We start from the raw sequence: 18,191 nt of genomic DNA, 5'->3' as shown, positions 1-18,191 counted from the left end.
ATTTTTTAACTATATGCTAGTAATTTTTTTTTAATCTTTGGATATAAAAAAGTGAAAGTAGTTGACACATATTGACTAGGGTCAGTTTTCATTTAACCTAAGTTTAATTAAATGTCAATTCTCAATGACATTTGATTTTTTCCATTAATACTCTATCTTTTTACATTTCAGTTCCATTTTCTTTCAAACACATCATTATCTTTCTCAGTACATTTATTTTGGGAAAATGTTACAAATTGTCAAAGAAAAAAATTAGTGTTTCCATTAATATAATCAATACTTTTGAATCATGAGGACAGGCAAAGAAAGAAAAAATCAGAGGATGGACTTTGTACCTGGCTCCAAGTTGTGAGAGATGTTGGAATATTTACTTAACAAAAATAGGCAGGTAATATGACCATAATGATATCTGTCTCAACTACCACAAAAAATATTTGAGAGAGATTCAAATAAGACACTACTAAGTGTCTTTTAAAGACCTTTAAAAGATGCTAAGACACTATATTTACTTGGTATTGTTGTTAATATTACTGTTCTATATCACTTGAAGTGAATGTTTAGAGACTTTGAAAAAGTTTGCAATAATTATTATTAATAATTATTAAAAATAGTTAATAACTTTGAAAAAGTTATGCAATAATTAGTCTGACTTGTGGCTTTAGCTAAAGGGAGATATTCAGCTATTATTTTTGTAGTGTTGTTAATCTCATTTATATTCAGCATCATACCTCAAAGATATTTAATAAATATCACTTATAAATGTCTTCTGATTTTGAAAATACTTGGACTTTTACCTTTACACTATGTCAAAGTCTGTTCCTTTCAACCAGTCCAATAACTAACTTTTGTAAATGGAACCATGGGCTTTCCAGGGAGCTGGGACACTAAGTAGACAGATCACAGCCTTGACCTGCTGCTTTCCTTAGGCTCTGATGAGGCCATGCCAGCAATTTGGTTCAAGAATCAGAGCAGCCTTAAATGAAAATAAGAAACATACAGACTTTTTGCCTAAGTCCAAATTAAAAATACCTATAAGCAAAATGAAACTCAATGAATCTAACTGGTTTCCATGCTTCAAGCAGTGTTAAAATAACCCCACAGGCCTATGGAATGAAGAGGTCAGAAAACGAGCTGCAGGAGGACATGCTCTGTCTGACCCTGGCCTATGAGGCCACCTCAATTCCACTAAGTCTGTATCTTGAACTAACCACCTCAATATCTTCAGTGGGTTTGTAAGCATGGGCTCCTCCAACCCACCTGTAGCCCAAATGATCGGACAGAGGTCAGGCTGAACAATAAAAAACAAACATGCAAAAACCTTTCTTCCTTCTTTCCTTCCTTCCCTCCTCTACCTTCCTCTCCTCCTCCTCCTTCTCCCTTTCCTTCTTCTTTTAACTATAGAGTTCTCAAATATAGAAGCTGTTGATTTGATATTCATTTTACATTCATGTTCATCTCACTACCTGTTGTTACTAGGTATGGTTAGAGATGTATCTTGAACACATTATATGGTAAAATACTTTGGCCAAATTTACATGACACAACTCAAATTCAAAAGGACAGTGATATATTATTCATGACTTTAGTGCAAAAAAACAGTATATATTCTTTAGTTTATCATGAATTAACTTCCCTGAGTAATTTCAGATGTCTCCCCAGGAAAAAGTTACTTATCAGCAGTTGTAAGACCTTAGTAGTAAGGCTGATGAGCACCCAACTAATTTTGGGTCCTTTGTCTTAAGAGCTGCACGTTAAAGAGGTCAAGCACACGTGAAGCAGACTTCTAATAAAATCTTTCTAGATGGTCCCAGTGGAGGGATGTTTCTATCTCCTCACATCCCACACAATGATGAGCACAATTTTTTTGAGTCCAATACGCTTTCTACGTCTTTCCTTATCTGCCTTCTCACCCTTCACTAAATCACAGTAAATACCATAACCAGAGGGGTGGGGGACCTAAGCTCCTTGTGAAAAAAAAAAGTAAAAAAAAAAATTTCATAATCAAATTGTGATAGTGTTATTTGTATTCTTTATTTTCTGTCTGCATGTTATAAAACAGAACAATGTAATAAATTATCCATATACGAAGGAAATGTAACCATTGTTATATATAACAATTGAGTATAATAAAAGAGAAATTATAGTTTTATACAACGGATTCTACAAGTTCTACATTTTACAACAATAAGATTAAGGCCAGACACATAATGTAACAAAGGAAATGAAGATACATTAGACAGAAGACTAACACACATAAATATCAAAATAACTATCCTACAATCCCCTTCTGTGGCCTTTCTCCATGTGTTCATGTTTTCTTTCTTTCCTCAGTACCATGTTCTACCCACTTCTCCCTCCTGTCCCTTTCCTGGTCTCTTTCCTCCACAATCCTCAGAGGATTCAATCATATTTTATGTATGATGATGCTGTGATGATTTTTCCCTCTAAATGACTCTTCCTCTCCATATTATGATGTGGCAAAAGGCTGCAAACATTTTGCTCTATAGGCTTGTGGGTCTAAGATAAAATGTTTGGAGTGGTTAATAAGAAAATCAAGTTAGATGACCTAGGGGCATTTATCTGAACTGTTCACAAGAAACAGGTGGTCATGGATTTATTGTGCCATGGTAAATTGAAAAAAAATTCATAATGTCAACTCTTCTCACACTAACTAGCACTGGAATACAGTCTTCTGAGAGAGGCAAGTGACCTTCTGCTCCTTCATTATACTGTTAGCTGTTAACTACCTGATCATACACCAATCAAGCTCTTTGCCTCTTTAAGGCTCCTACAAGTTCATCTTTTTACCTGCTGCTGCTAAAATCAAAAGAAGAAAAAAGTTGTTCTTCATATACGGAGATGGACATAGTGAGACACTCATCTGTCCAAGCATTTATCCCTCCTGTGGCCGTCTACTTTCCTTTGGGAGGTATGTGAGTGGGATTTGTACCCACACAAGTTAACTGGGCTATATAGATTTAACACTGCAAACCCTTGTTTCATGGATATGTTTTTTTTAACAAGGGAATAATTTGATCAAATAAGAGTAAATGGAACTGAGAAGATCATGAAACACAGTGTATAAGTTGGGTTTGGTTTTCTCCAATTATTTAATCGTCAAATAGCTGTCTGGAGTACTGTAATTATAGAGGAATATGACCAAAGGGTTTACGAGAGGGAGGCATAATTTGGCTTATTTTCTTCCAAATTTCTAAGTCCCTAGGACTAAAAGATTGGGCGTTTTCTCCTAGTTTCTTCAAAAATGTACAGTTGTAAAAAAAAAAAAAAAAGTATGGCTGTATACTTATTTTTGAGAAGAACATTAAACTACTTGTGGTAATATATTAAGATTTAATGAAATGAATAGATTCAGTTATTTCTAAATTACATGTATATTACATATAACACACACATACATGTATGTGTATAAATATCACTGAATTTTCTTATGTATACATTTTCTTCATTTGAATAGGTAATTGGAAATTGAAATTAATTATCTATTTCATTTTTTACATGTAATACAATCTAGAAGGACCTCTGAAATGATTACTTAAGAAGAAAATTCCAGGCATCTACTTTTTACATGAGAATTTTGTTTGTCATCTTAGATGGAGGCAGTGAGTGGAAACAAACATAATTTAAGCATACCTTTTTTTTTAATAGCAATGTCATTTTTCAGTTACCCTGAAGAACACATTTTCTGTGCATTTTTCTAAGTACATTTAGCATTAGATCCTACTGCACTTACTTTTAGTGTTACTGTTATTGCACTTTTCCCGTGTATACACGGGAAATTATGGTACGTGAGCCTTTCTAGTCTGTGTATATGAAACAATTACTCAATTTCCAGGGGCTAAGATTCATATATATATATATTTGTACTTACTAACCAAAAGCAGAGACTGGAGAATTCCTTTTCCTTCTAATATTTCACTGCCATTTACTGACCTGGAGACCAGTCAGAGAGAGGCAGTGATGAACTTGACCCATTTGAAACTCTTCTGATAGTGTCATATCTTGAAGCCTTCTCTAGTGATGGAAAATGTATCAAGACACACCTGCACAGCCAAACTCAGTTCAGCCCCTTTCACAAATGCTGAGATGTTTATCCTTCCATATTGAAGGTAAATGGAAGTTTTTTGAGTATTATTGGGGTTAAGAACCAAATTGTTGGTTAAATTTAAGATTGTACAAAGAAAGGATGCAATATTGCTTAATTTTCCCAAGCCATTTATTTCAATGGGCCAAAGTAAAATATCAAATGAATGATCTTCAATCATTTGTACAATGGTAGGGTCAAAATGGATTGCTAGTCTGAGTGTTCCAAACACTCTAAACTAAAGATTAAGTCCACAATGTTCAGTGCGACTGGAGAGAAAAACCGAATATTCTCACCTACATGGGAATCCTTTTCACTACAGAAAAACTCATTATTTTTCATCCTGATTATGCTGCCATTACATACAATGACTTATATATAACTTGAATATTAACCCCTTGGTCATTTTAGGCAGAAATAGAAGTTTACCCTAAAGATGTTCAAATTTTGGTTTCTATCAGGAGAGCTATAGTGTTTCAATGTAATATATCAAATGTAGACAAGCAGTACTCTGTTTAAGTATATAGATAAAAAGAGAGAACTCTGGGGGCGCCTGGGTGGCTCAGTTGGTTAAGCGACTGCCTTCGGCTCAGGTCATGATCCTGGAGTCCCGGGATCGAGTCCCGCATGGGACTCCCTGCTCGGCGGGGAGTCTGCTTCTCCCTCTGACCCTCCTCCCTCTCGTGCTCTCTGTCTCTCATTCTCTCTCTCAAATAAATAAATAAAATCTTTAAAAAAAAAAAAGAGAGAGAACTCTGTAGCAACATGAAATTTTAAAATAGTAAACAAAAAAATAAAGAATGTATCTTTCAAATTATTTGTTATATTTTAGGATACATTTTAATCCCATTTGACAAACACATTTGGGTAGACAGGACTAAATGGAGAGACAAAAAGATACGGCGACAAAGAAATGTAAACAATATACTATGAAAATATGAATGACACAAATGACAAATGCATAAATAAAATAATATAAATATATAACAAAGTAAAATAGTACATAGAGTGCTTGGGCTATACCAGGAGCTGCTAAAGGGAAGAATAATTATCATAATGTAAAGGCAGTATGGTACAAGTGTCAAAAAAGAATGACGTGTAGTGTTGAAAAGCCACTGTTTTATAATCAGAACTGGACTATAATCTTGGCTTAGCCATATGATCCCGGGCACAGAAATTTAGTTTTCCTCAGTTTAAAGAAGATACAATATTTACCTCATGCATTGTTGTGTGGATGAAACGATCGAGAAATACTTAACATAGTGCTGAGGATATTCTAAGAGATAAATTAAGAATATTTAAAAATTTAAAACCACTCAATACAGGGAGCTCAGCAGCAGAAGTGACAGCCACTGGGGAGAAAAGTGGCCCAGAGGTCCAAGTGAGAGTTTTCGAATCAGGTTGACACCAAGCAAGCAGCAACAATGCACAGAGACCTGAGTGCAGGTATACAGGGGAGAAAGGACCATCTACCTTCAGGAATTACACAAAGGCATATTTGGCTGGCTTTCTAGAGCTCACTTGTGGGAAATATTAGGGGCTCCTTGCAAGTTATACTGGAGCCATATTCCACAGGGCTGAGAAAGCCAAACTAAGTTATTTAGACAGGAGTCTTGGCCATGGGGTGCAAAAGCCTGGGCAAGTTTGCAAAATGATCTAATGGGCTATAAGAAGTACATGTTAAGATCTTTACTGTATTTTTTAATCCAAAATTACATGTTCCTAATATTTAATAAATGGATTGATGTTAATATTCTTTTACTTCTTATGTGAGTTGGTCGCTGTTCCGTGAGGAATCCTGAGAGAAAACTGGGAGTTACACTCTAAGTAGAAGTTATAGTGAGGGAGTCATTTTATTCGTCCACCTTTATACTGAGGTTTCTTATTCAGTTAGGCAGCTCTCTGGCTTTTATTACCTACTAGCAATTACACCAGTTTTCCTGTAACAGGTAAGTGGTAGACAAAAGATTCTTGCAAAACAAAAATCATGTCATAAAGATAATAATGTAAGAAATACACAAACACATTACTAAAGAAGCTGACACTCATCATATCATTCCAAGCTTTTCATCAGCAACATTACAAGATAAAGGCAATGATGACCAAATTAAACCAGATCTGACAGTTTGCCAAAAACATCTGCCATTACCAGGAAACCTATTTGACGTCTGTATTGATGTCCAGTATTGCTAAGAGCAAACCTTGCCTACACACAACATGCTTTAGCACCATAGCAAGCAATATTATGACACCGTCACAAACTTCTAAAAATTTCTGCAAATAAATATTCCAGTACTTTACCAACTTTCAATAAAGTGAATAATAAACACTTAGAACCTTCTTTTGATTTTTCTTATTTAATAATAAAAGACAAAAGAAGTCACACATCATTTGGAGAAACTTGATTTAACCACCATGGAAAAATGGATGAACTCATATGCACAAGATGATAGTGTGACAAATCAAACTCTGTTTCTTTGTCAGCAAATATTATTGGAAAGAATAAATAAATAACTGGAAGGTTTGGGAGAAATTATAACAAAGTGAGTAGTAAAAGTTTTGGTAATAACAGAATCAAAGTGTAGATATTTCTAATATGTTCAGTTTATAATACTCACTATTTCTGTTTCAGTAATACTTAAAGTACTACCTTAAGCCACGAAGGAAAAATGTACCAATGAATGAAGTAAGCCTCAATATTGAATTTGTTTAAGCTCTACATATTTTTTTAATGAAAAAACTATAATTAGCTACTGAAGAGTTGGCTTTTTTGATTGGAATTATTCTTTTAAAAAGGGTAAGATTACAGAGACGGCAGTACCTGTGAACTGCATTTACTACATCTGTGACAAGTAGATCAGAATTGGACAGAGTGACTCAGGATTTTACAGATGTGGTGTACGTTGTATAGAGATGAGACCTTTATATTTTGAAAAATATCCTTAATATTTTGTATTGAGATAGAGAATAACTATAAATTTATTTTAACTACAGAGATTTACTGATTATGTAATGGGAAATTAATTTAAAACATTGTAGAATCTGAAGATTTAATTCTTTTTTGACAGAAGTCAAAGAATGCCAAATTTGTTCAACTTTTTGGTGATGACAAGTGGTTATTGGTAATACATCACTTACTAGATCGTATAAAGTAAATGGGATGATGGGGGGAGAAAAGGTAGATGGGAGGAAGTAAACCCTGGTTATCAGCAATATGCAACTTATTAAGTATTTAGTAAAAAATAAACATAAAAATATAAAAATAAAAAAACTCAAACATAAAATAAAAATAAACTCTCTTTAAGAGAATTATCATGTGAAAACAGTCCTCTGAAACAGAAGTTTGGAAATCATGTGATTATGCTATATAAAATGACACATGTCATTTTTAAAAGCTGTCATATCTACTCCTTTAACAAATTTTAAAGAGAATATTTTAATCTGTTTCTAAGCCTTCCAGATGAACTCCAGCGGGCTTTAAAGCAATTTGTTCATATATATATATGTGTGTGTGTGTGTGTGTATATATATATATATACTTAATTCCCTCATTTTCTGACAGATAGCAAGAACAAATTATTGGTATCAGGGAAGATTAACATTTGTTTGCAGAATTTTCACTACTAAAAAATACATTTTCAATTTCAAACTAGGAGAACAGGTAGCAAGATTTGGCAAGTACAAACTCTGATCCAGTCCTTCTAATTCTGATATATCCTTGTGGGTTATCTTTCTTGTTATGGATGGTCATTAAAGTTAAACATCAAAATACCAAAATAAGCTTAACTTAGAAGCTGAAATTCAAATAACGCTATCGTAAAATTTCCGACCAAGATTTTCAAAAATATTGAAGCACAATCAATGCTCTCTCTAAAATACTATTATTAATCATATTTTAATGTGATCAAATGTATCTATATTAAATAAAATAACAATAATTTTAGTTTATTTCATTGATTTATTTTGTTTTTGTGAATGTTTTATATTGTTAATAATATATCAGTAAATCAGTGTATACATTTAATTCAGAAATAAGTATATACATACCGAGGTTGTAAAATAAAAGAAAAAGTAGTGATAAAAAGACATGATAAAAAGAAAGTGATAAAGGTGTAAAATAAAATTAAAAGTACATTGACAAAATACTCAGATATTTCTTGTTTAGATTCTTTAACAAGCAATGGAGAATCATTATCAGTATCTGAGTGATAGAGTTAAATTATGTGAACTTTGGAAAATAATTCTCTTAACTCTAGGAAACAAATTGAGGGTCGCTGGAGGGCGGGGGTGGGGGGATGGGGTAATTGGGGAATGGGCATTAAGGAAGGCACGTGATGATGGGATGAACACTGGGTGTTATACACAACTGATGAATTACTGAACACTACATATGAAACTAATGATGTACTATATGTTGGCTAATCAAATTTAAATAAATAAATAAATAAGGAATATTCCTTTGTAATAAAAATGTTATTTTTATTAAAAATTGAAAAAAATAAAATGAATATTTGTCTTCTGTTGATTGAGGTCACTGTAACACAATAAAACTGACACACATAAGTAAGCAAAAAAAAAAAAAAGAAAGAAAGATCAGACAACCATATGTATGGACGAAGGGAGAAAGAGCAGGGAGCAGGTGCAGTGATGTTATTAGATTGCCCAAATCATTAGTGAAAAGTCATGAAGGCCATCATTAGGAGGGCCCTCAGGAATAGGAGTCAACAGACAGGAATGTGAGAAATTGGATGCAGAGAGTAAAGGGTGGCTGGTAAGAAGAAACCAGAGATTACTCAGAAGGGTAGTGACTGGGAGACTAGAGACAGATGAATGGTATTGCCATTACCAGAGACGAGAGTCAGAGGCAGAAACTGCTTCTGTAGAGGAGATAAGATTCCAACAACTGAGTTCCAGTTTACAGCGAGGCTTTGAAGTGGAACTTGTACACGGTATCTGAAAACACATATCTGATACTCAAAAGAGGGCCAGAAGGTGCACAGGTAGATTGAAGAATTGCTCACGTGGCTCCCCTCAGAACAAAGAAGACAAAACTCAAACCAAAACCAAAACCAAAGCAAAACACAAAGAAAACCTCATCACATAGAGATTAGGAAAGAAGGCCATACGTGGAGTCAAAGTAGAACTCATAAAGCATGATCAGAAAGACAAAAAGAGAACAAAAAGGGAGGGTCATGAAAGCCAAGGGCAGCTTCACAAACAGAGAAATGGTCATAGGCATCAGGTTCTGCAAAGTGGTTAGCTAGGAGAAGCAATTGGTGGTGGTGATGTTACCAGATCAAGCCATTAGAATGAAGAATACATAGGCACCTGCTCTGACTCTGATATACTCATTTACATAATGAAGGAAGACCAGGATTTACTTAATGACTGATGCATCATGTATCAAAGATGGGTTAGTAACCACGTGTTAAAACTGTAAACACCAAAAAAATGGACTACAGATTCTAATTAGAGTTCTAACATTAACTTTTAATATTAATAAATCATTTCTTTTTCCTTCAAGTCATTGCTGTTATCTGTGAATTAAAATTATTCAACCAGATATGAAGTAAGATCTTGTGTAGCTCTAAAACAGAGTTCTTCTAAAAATGACATTATTTCTTGTGCAGATAGAGGTTAAGATGGATACTCTTAAAAGTTGCCACTAAAGAAAGAGAATATATATGATTCCAAATTATGCTTGGATTATAAATAATCCTTTAATATTAAACATATTAAACAAACCCCAAATAGAGTGCATTATATTAAAATCATGTTAAATACTAAAATTAACTTTTGTAAAAATGACTTTTGTACTGAATTTCAGCCACACTTTTTTTTTGGGCAATCACAATCATTTTATGGCTGATGGCACCTTAAAAGGCTTTCAAGCGAAAAGAAACTTGTTGACTTGCTTAACCGAGTGACTAAGTGAACAGAAACTTACATAAAGACACATATTATTTTATATTAAAGGTGGATGCTGATTTTATGTTCACAGTGGAGAGAAGAAGAAACTTAACCTGTAAGAAACTCTTCTTATCATCCTACAGAATTTTGGTAAATTATCAAATATGCATAAAAGCTAGGAAAATAAATTTGGTATCTCTGCTTTAAGTTAGATCAAGCTGTGAGAAAGCCAAAGTTGTTCATTTCAGCAATTGTTACACTTTTCTGAAAGTGCCTTTAATCGAAGGTTTGCACTTACATAATTACCACTAAGCACTCTGTGTACTTAGGTAAAAATTAGCAAATTTCATATACATAAGACTATGCAAAGACAGGAAAACATAACTTACTGTTTTTTCTCTCCCAGGTTCAGGCTTTGCTGTGCGTGCCACTTGTTGCTGTCCTTTCATCTTTTGAGTCGCCTCATCATCTTCCTTGGGCAAACTTGGAGGCAGGCCAGAGGGTGCAGCCTCCATCTTGGTCTGTGGCGGTTTCTCCTGTACCACCTGAGGAGCCACTCTGCCTTCCGGCTCTTCTTCAGTGGTTGGTACTTGAGTTTTAAGTAAGTCTTGTTTCTGTTCCGCCTCTAGAGCTGATGGTTTTGTTGCTGCAGGTAACTTTTTGTCTTCAGGGGCTGGCTTTTTGTCTTCAGAAGTTGGTTTTTTTTCTTCAAGAGGTGGCATTTTTTCTTCTGGGAGTGGCTTTTTGTCTTCAGGGGGTGGCTTTTTTTCTTGAGGGGCTGAAGTTTTGTCTTCCTCTAGTTGACTCTCCTGTTTGTGATTTGTGGTCACCTTTGGGACAATCTTTTCAACTGATGGTATTTCTTTCACTTTTTCTGGAATGACTTGCTCAGCTTCTGTTTTTACTTCTTGTTCCTTCTTCTTCATTTTTACTTGGGTAGGCATTGCTGTTTTCTGAGATGGTTGCTCTGGAGGGACAGGTATAGGAGAGGCTTTGGGTCCTGAAGGTGTAGGTGGCATTTTGCCCATATCTCCAAGCTGTCCTGATATTGCTCTCTGGGTTTGGCAATTTAAACAAAGCCATTCTTGAATCTGCAAAGAAAACAGCAATGAGCAGATTAACTATATTATAATGCATCTGTTTTGGTGAATCTGTTTTGGTGCATATACTAAGATTAACATCTGGTGACTTCTAGTTGCTTTTTTGTATAGGGAGAAGATAGGTCATTGTTTTCCAAATCAATGAAATAGTGACTTCTAAGGAAGACTGCAAAAAGACTATTTATAATCTAAAAATATGAGGAATCCCTAGAGATTGGCAATTCACTCTCCTCACCATGAGGAAGAAAAAAAATGTAGCATTAAAGATGGAGCCAAGGATCAGTCATTAAGTGTCTGCCTTCAGCTCAGGTCATGATTCCAGGGTCCTGGGATCGAGCCCCACATCAGGCTCCCTACATTATAATGTAAGAACTAAAGACTATACATGTAGCTTCTAATTGTTACATTTAATAAATACCTATTCTGTAAAGTCCAAGGTTGGAGAGTCATACAAAGAGTATTGCATTCAGATGTTGCACTGTTTTCTGAGTTCAATTTCAAACTGCTTTTCATACTGGATCACTCTTTCTAGTTACATGACAAAATCACTTATTGTTCAAGAATATTATTAGGGATCTAAGTTTCATTTCTTATTTCAGCTTCTAATTTCTTTAGAGATATAAAAAATGTTGCTTAATAATAATGACTGAGGAGTGCCTGGGTGGCTCAGTCAATTAAGGGTCTGCCTTCGGCTCAGGTCATGATCCTAGAGTCCTGGGATTGAGCCCCACATTGGGCTCCCTGCTAAGCGGGGAGTCTACTCATCCCTCTCTCTCTGCCCCTCCCCCCAACTCGTGCTCTTTCTCTCGTTCTCTCTCAAATAAATAAAATCTTTAAAAAAAATAGTAATGAGTGTTTTGCAATCTGTAAGCCATTATAAATTCTTATTTACTTATCTGAAGAGTAAAGACAAAAGTCCATTATTTAATTTTTGTCAATTGCTGTCTATAAAACATCAGTATGCGTTACGGGTTCATTTGCTTTTTGTGTGTACAATTATCTAATACCAATTCTCTTCTTAATTCAGGTTTTGGCAACTCTACAGTATTGAATGGCGGCTTCTTTACACCAGAACTTTATAGAAAAGTCTTAGGAAAGAAACTGACTTGATCCCTTACGTCAAATATGAAAAGCTTGCTCCAACCCTGGCACTGAATAGTCCCTGGAGGAGGCACTTCCACAAGAAAATCAATTTTCCAAGAAAATCAATCTTTATCTGTGCTGTGGTTTTAAAAACCATTACTCAGTTGAGCCACATCTGAGGATATTTTTTTTCAGAACCTGACATTTTTTAAAAACAAAAGCAGACACAAATAGTTGCATCACTGCTGTCTTGTCACATGGATTGTAAAAACCAAATGCAGGTGTGTGTTAAGCCACTTGTTGCTTAACAGGTCATGTCCTAATGTAAAGAAGTTAGGAAGTTTTTCATATACCAGGAACACAGGTATCATTACATTGCAAATTTTTATCAAAATAATAGTGTGATTCTTTTATCTGAGTTTTTGGAACAAATTATTCTTGAAAAGTTATCATCTCTTACTACTTATAGCATATGATACCACAATGGTACACAGCTCTCATTAAAATGAAAATGTGTTCAGAAAATAAAGTGACCATTTCAAAGTAATATACTCATTATTTTCACATATTTGAAGGTTAAGGGGATAAAAGGTATCATCTATTTAACTTATAGTGTCACATAAAACACTTCATTTTCCCAATTTAAAGTCATGTTTGATAAACCTATAAGCAGTGAGAACCCACACTAGTATGGTCTGCAAGGCAGAGGGAAGGCAATAATGTCAGTCTAAAAGAAAAAGGATTTTATCCTGAGAGCCTCGCTGTCTAGATCAAACTTGTGTTTGCTTAAGTTTCCATCCGTATGCAGTTAAACCTGATATTTTTATACTTGGTCTCGCAGTTGCCTGAGTGATTTGCATTTGAAATAAGATTATTAAGACAAGCCTAATTCTTTTGACTTTACACTTTGACTAACTGTCACCAAAATTCATTTGGAAACTGATGTTACTATCATGTCAAATAATTATGACAATGTAATTCACTTATGTATCTACTCTGTATATATTTATTCTATCTATATTTATGGAGTACATATACCATTGGGTAAGGAATAAGATATGGGTTAAAATATGCAGTAAAAAATATATATACATATAAGGGAAATGGAAAGGATATAATGTTTTTTTTTTTTAAGATTTTATTCATTTATTTGACAGAGAGAGACACAGCGAGAGAGGGAACACAAGCAGGGGGAGTGGGAGAGGGAGAAGCAGGCCTCCTGCCGAGCAGGGAGCCCGATGGGGAGCCTCGATCCGAGGACCCTGAGATCATGACCTGAGCCGAAGGCAGACGCTTAACGACTGAGCCACCCAGGCGCCCCAAGGATATAATGGTTTTAGTGGACTGTCTGATGAATCTGTTTAGAACATAAGGAATTAGATAATTTATGAATCCCAAAAGAGAATTTTTTCACCAATTAGAAATGCTGAATTGGAAGTCTCATACATGTGTCTCTTCTTTCTGTAGCCCTAGAACCAAAATTAGAATGCCAACAAATTCGGCAAGCAGAAGAAGTTATAATATAAAGAAGGAATTAAAAAAGGGGAAAAAGTATAGTAACACCAAAATTTGTATATTTCTTTAAATATGCAAATATAAATTTTATTAAGAGAGGGCATACGAAAAGGCAGAGGCTAGGATAAAATCAAAAGTAGAAATGAGAAAAGCAAAATTGATTGAATTTTAATACTGAGTAAAATGAGTGAAAATGAATTTTCAAATGAAAGTTTATTTTGGATAATATAGGTTATCGTCATTATCATATCACCATTAAATACAAACACAATTACTAGAAAAATTGGCTTCACAAGTCACAATTTAGGAAATACTCTACAACACATAAGATGTAAAAATCTGTAGTTCACAATTTTTTTCTTTGCATTCTTTACCAAAAATAATCCCAAGAAATTTTGTATTCCTGTATTCAGGGATTTAATTAAGAAGCATTATATTTCTAGGTCCAAAAAAACCATTATCTTCACTCTTTGTTCTTCAACAGCCACACCATTAAATACTCATAATGTTTCTAGTCCAGTAACAATCTGGAGATACAATAAGCAAGATGCCTAAATTATACAAAAATTCAATGCATAAATTATCACTGCCCATATATGATCTTTACCACCTGAAAGGACTTTACCACACATAGTATTAACTCTTTCTGTAAATTGCAAAACACATGACTATTCATAGTTTGCCTTAAGGTTAAACATCAAAAGAGTTACAGCTTTATCTTTGAAAATAAAAACAGTGAGACAGGGGTGCCTGGGTGGCTCAATCGGTTGAGTGTTCGGCTCCTGCTTTAGGCTCAGGTCATGATCCCATGGTTTGTGAGATCGAGCCCCGAGGGCCACTTGCGCACTCAGCGGGGAGTCTGCTTGAATATTCTCTCCCTCTGTCCCTCTCCCCAACTTGTTCCCTCTCTCTCTCACTCTCTCTAAAATAAAGAAATCTTGAAAAAGGACAGTAAGACAATTAGAAAATAAATATATTTTATATATATTATTATGTAATATATACTTATATAAACTAAAGCCATTGCTGTTATATTATTGAGTTGACTACATAGAAAATACATTGAAAAATACAGATGCTTATGGAGGTTTTTTTTTTTTTAACATACAAGTCATCATTACGGATGCTTTCAGACCATTTCCATTGGTTTCAGTAGGTTCTTAAATTATGTTTTATTTTCAGTAGCCTATAAATATCTCCTAATAGTAGAAAACATAAAAGTTTTATCTATATTATTATTAAATGTATCAAATAAATTCAGAAGACTCTATTAGACCAATCACCTTTTAATCCAGGGCTTTAACATTAATAACCAGGATACCAAATTCATCTCCAAGTAGGGGAAAATTCTGATAAACAGTGTATAAAAAATAACTCCATGTCGATCACAACATACTAGAATGTATTCAATTGTCAGCTGGTGCATGTTAATAGAATGCATTTATTTTAATATCATATCATCAGGGCTTGTTCAAAGCAATGCTTCACAAATCCATTAATCTTAAGAGCAAAGTAGGAAATGAAGGCAATAAAAACCCAGAAGAGGGATGTTGCTGTGCTACTTGGCATTTTTCCATCAATAAGCAATTTGCTTTGTATAACATTTTAGCTGTAACTATAGCAACAATACCATTAAGGAAAATCTCTGAATTTCAGGCCTGCCTATTTATTTTTCTAAGTATCATTTCGGAAGCATGATAATAAGACCTGCCTCAGGTTGAAAGTTGGACATTAGACCTAAAATGGTAGAGAACGGATGGCTGTGAAGCCTGCGGGAGCATTCATAGCTGTATCTGAGAAGTCTTCACCACATTTTAGCATGAATTTTTCATTAAAAGACCAACCAGACGAATGTGGAAACTCAGAGAGTTTCCACCAATAAGAGTATGTAAGCAGAGGTTACGCACCCCCTACTCAAAATTCTGTAAAGGAAAACCAAGTGATCAAGGGAATTGATACTCAAATACCTTGGAGTTTCCAGCCTACTATTAAGTCTTTGAGTCAACAATAAACATTTTACACAGGTTTCTGTTGGTCTGTTGATCTGCTTATTACTCAGAATGTTATTTTTTCCAGCTAAAAAATAATTACACTGATGATCTGTTTAGAAATCACTATTTACTTATCAACAGGCCCAAAAATTGGAGAGCAATGTTACCTGCAACCTGTCACTGGTATCAGCCTCACCTATAGTCTTGGATGAAGGTGTTCCATTTATCTGAGGCCCATACACTTTTTTTTTTAAAATTTTTAAGATGATGCTTTGAAGATTTTACTTATTTATTTGAGAAGAAAGAGAGATAGAGAGAGGGAGAGGGAGAAGCAGGCTCCCCACTGAGCCAGGAGTCTGACATGGGGCTCAATCCCAGGACCCCTGGGATCATGACCCAAGCCAAAGGCAGACACTCAATCGACTGAGCCACCCAGGTGCCCTGGGCCCATATACTCTTACAATTCAAGTGGACATTCTGAAAATCAGATTTTTTTGTTTAAATTTCTAAATTTATTTCCTTCTGTTATCTCTAAAAGGGAAAAGGACTGAATTCACAGTTGGTGCACTCTTTTTTTCAGATTACACAATCAGTTCCTACACTATAAAATCAAGATATTAGAAATCTCTGATCATTCATGAGACTGCACTTCACAAGTATATGCAATGATGTATTTGTGGTATTTCTATCCTTATTCTGTCCCTCCTAAAAACGAATGTGTGTCAGCTCCTCTTCTTATTACACTGTTTTTGACTAGATTAGTATTTTTGTCCCTTTTACAATCAATGAAACAAGAAAAACTCATATCCAAAATACATAAGTGAATGATTGGGGTTAGTCCTCATTTATTTTCTGTGTAGGTATAAGAATTATATCAGAATGTATTAGAACACAAATATTCATACGAAAACTAAGAAAAAAACAAATAGGCTATTTAAATATTAATTTCCAATTAAATCGCTGAACGTTAAGAGTGAGATTCAATAATGAAACTGAACAGAATACTGGATGTTGTTAGGAATTGTACTGGGGTCGTTCTGCCTGTGTTGAAACTGATCTGTGGTCATGTCTCTACTCATCTCTTCTTTTATGTGGATGCTTATTTCTGTAAGACCACACACACCCATACACCCACACAAAGCCTCTATTTCACCAACTGGAGGCTCTTAGTGTAAGTTTCTATATAATGTAAATTATATTAACAGATATTTCCATAAATAGCAACATGCCAACTAAAATCATGTATATTACACCAGGGATTAAAACTATATTTAGATTAGAATTGCATACTCTCAGTTGACATTCTTTTTGCATCCATTTTTCTTTGACTAAACCAGGATCATTTTTCTAGTCATTTTCTCATCATAATTCATATGTATTTTTCTAAACTAAGAAAGTGATCTCTGAGTGTTTGATCTTTTAAATACCATTAAATAAATAATATATAAATACACACATGCATTAATTAAAATACCTCTCAAGTATTACATTAACACAATTTTGACAGAACCTGAAGAAAATCAGGGGTTTCCTCTTAGGAAGACACATATACATTTATATTTATGCAAATATGTATATTTATTTGCACGGATAAGACTACACAGGGCTCATTTCCCTATAATATCTTCCTTCTTATCCCTCCCTCCCTTCCTCTCTCCTTCTTTCTTTATATCTGTATAGAGGGCAACAAGAAGAGTGCGCTCACTAAGACTATTCTTTGATTAACAAATGTATCTGATTCGGGTTCAATCACAGGCATCAGGGTAAGTGATCTCCCACCAGTGTGTATAAAGGACAACTCCAAAGACACAGCTGTTTTCTCACTGGTAACCAATGATGCAAACTTACGGGTAATCATACATAATTACTGTGTTGACTTTAGCTAACTCAGCTCTAGCAAAAACAGAAGGCTTAAAGAGAAGGCTTATCTTTGGATTCAAGGCATTTCTATTTGTGATTAATTATTCTAGTGTACTACATTCTAGGCTGATATTTATATAAGTCTAGTATAAAAAATAACCAACAGTTTAAAAAATATGTCATTCATGTTATATGGATGGCAAGTTCATTTTTTTATAATCACTTCTCATCCCTCTGCTTTTACAGACTTGTATTATATCCCTATTACAAGAGGTATGTATTTATTTTGCATATGTTAATTAATACATCAAAGCAAAAAAATACCTTTTAAGTCTAACATAGTCACTAGTCAGCACTACAGGCAATGAGTAATTGAATTTTAAAACAAATTGTGAAGATGTTAACACACTTCATCACAGAGGAATTTTGTTAAGGTTACAAAGCTATATGCATTTGGAAGCTAGATTATTTAAAGCACATTGACTAAAATGTGTAGAACATTTTACAGGATAAACAAAAACCAGGCTCAGCTTTTAAATTTAAGCATCATTGTGGATATAATGTTCAAAGACACAATCATCTCACAGATAGGGCTGAAGTGTACAGGAACGGGGGGGGGGGGGGGGGGGG

The 18,191-nt window shown here is 34.5% G+C and overlaps 1 protein-coding gene across 1 annotated transcript in view; it reads right to left on the bottom strand.

Annotated features, from left to right (window-relative positions):
- Window positions 1-18,191, bottom strand: part of PCLO (piccolo presynaptic cytomatrix protein) — a 346,987-nt gene that overhangs the window by 168,318 nt on the left and 160,478 nt on the right. The window contains exon 5 of the mRNA XM_081800627.1: window positions 10,402-11,103. Coding sequence (XP_081656753.1) covers window positions 10,402-11,103 — 702 coding nt within the window. The remainder of the gene's footprint in view (window positions 1-10,401; window positions 11,104-18,191) is intronic.

The sequence above is a fragment of the Leptonychotes weddellii genome, chromosome 12 (genome assembly GCF_054177405.1).
Source record: "Leptonychotes weddellii isolate Sample4059 chromosome 12, ASM5417740v2, whole genome shotgun sequence".
Taxonomy (NCBI): Eukaryota; Metazoa; Chordata; class Mammalia; order Carnivora; family Phocidae; genus Leptonychotes; species Leptonychotes weddellii.
This window is presented reverse-complemented; position numbering and strand designations above follow the sequence as displayed.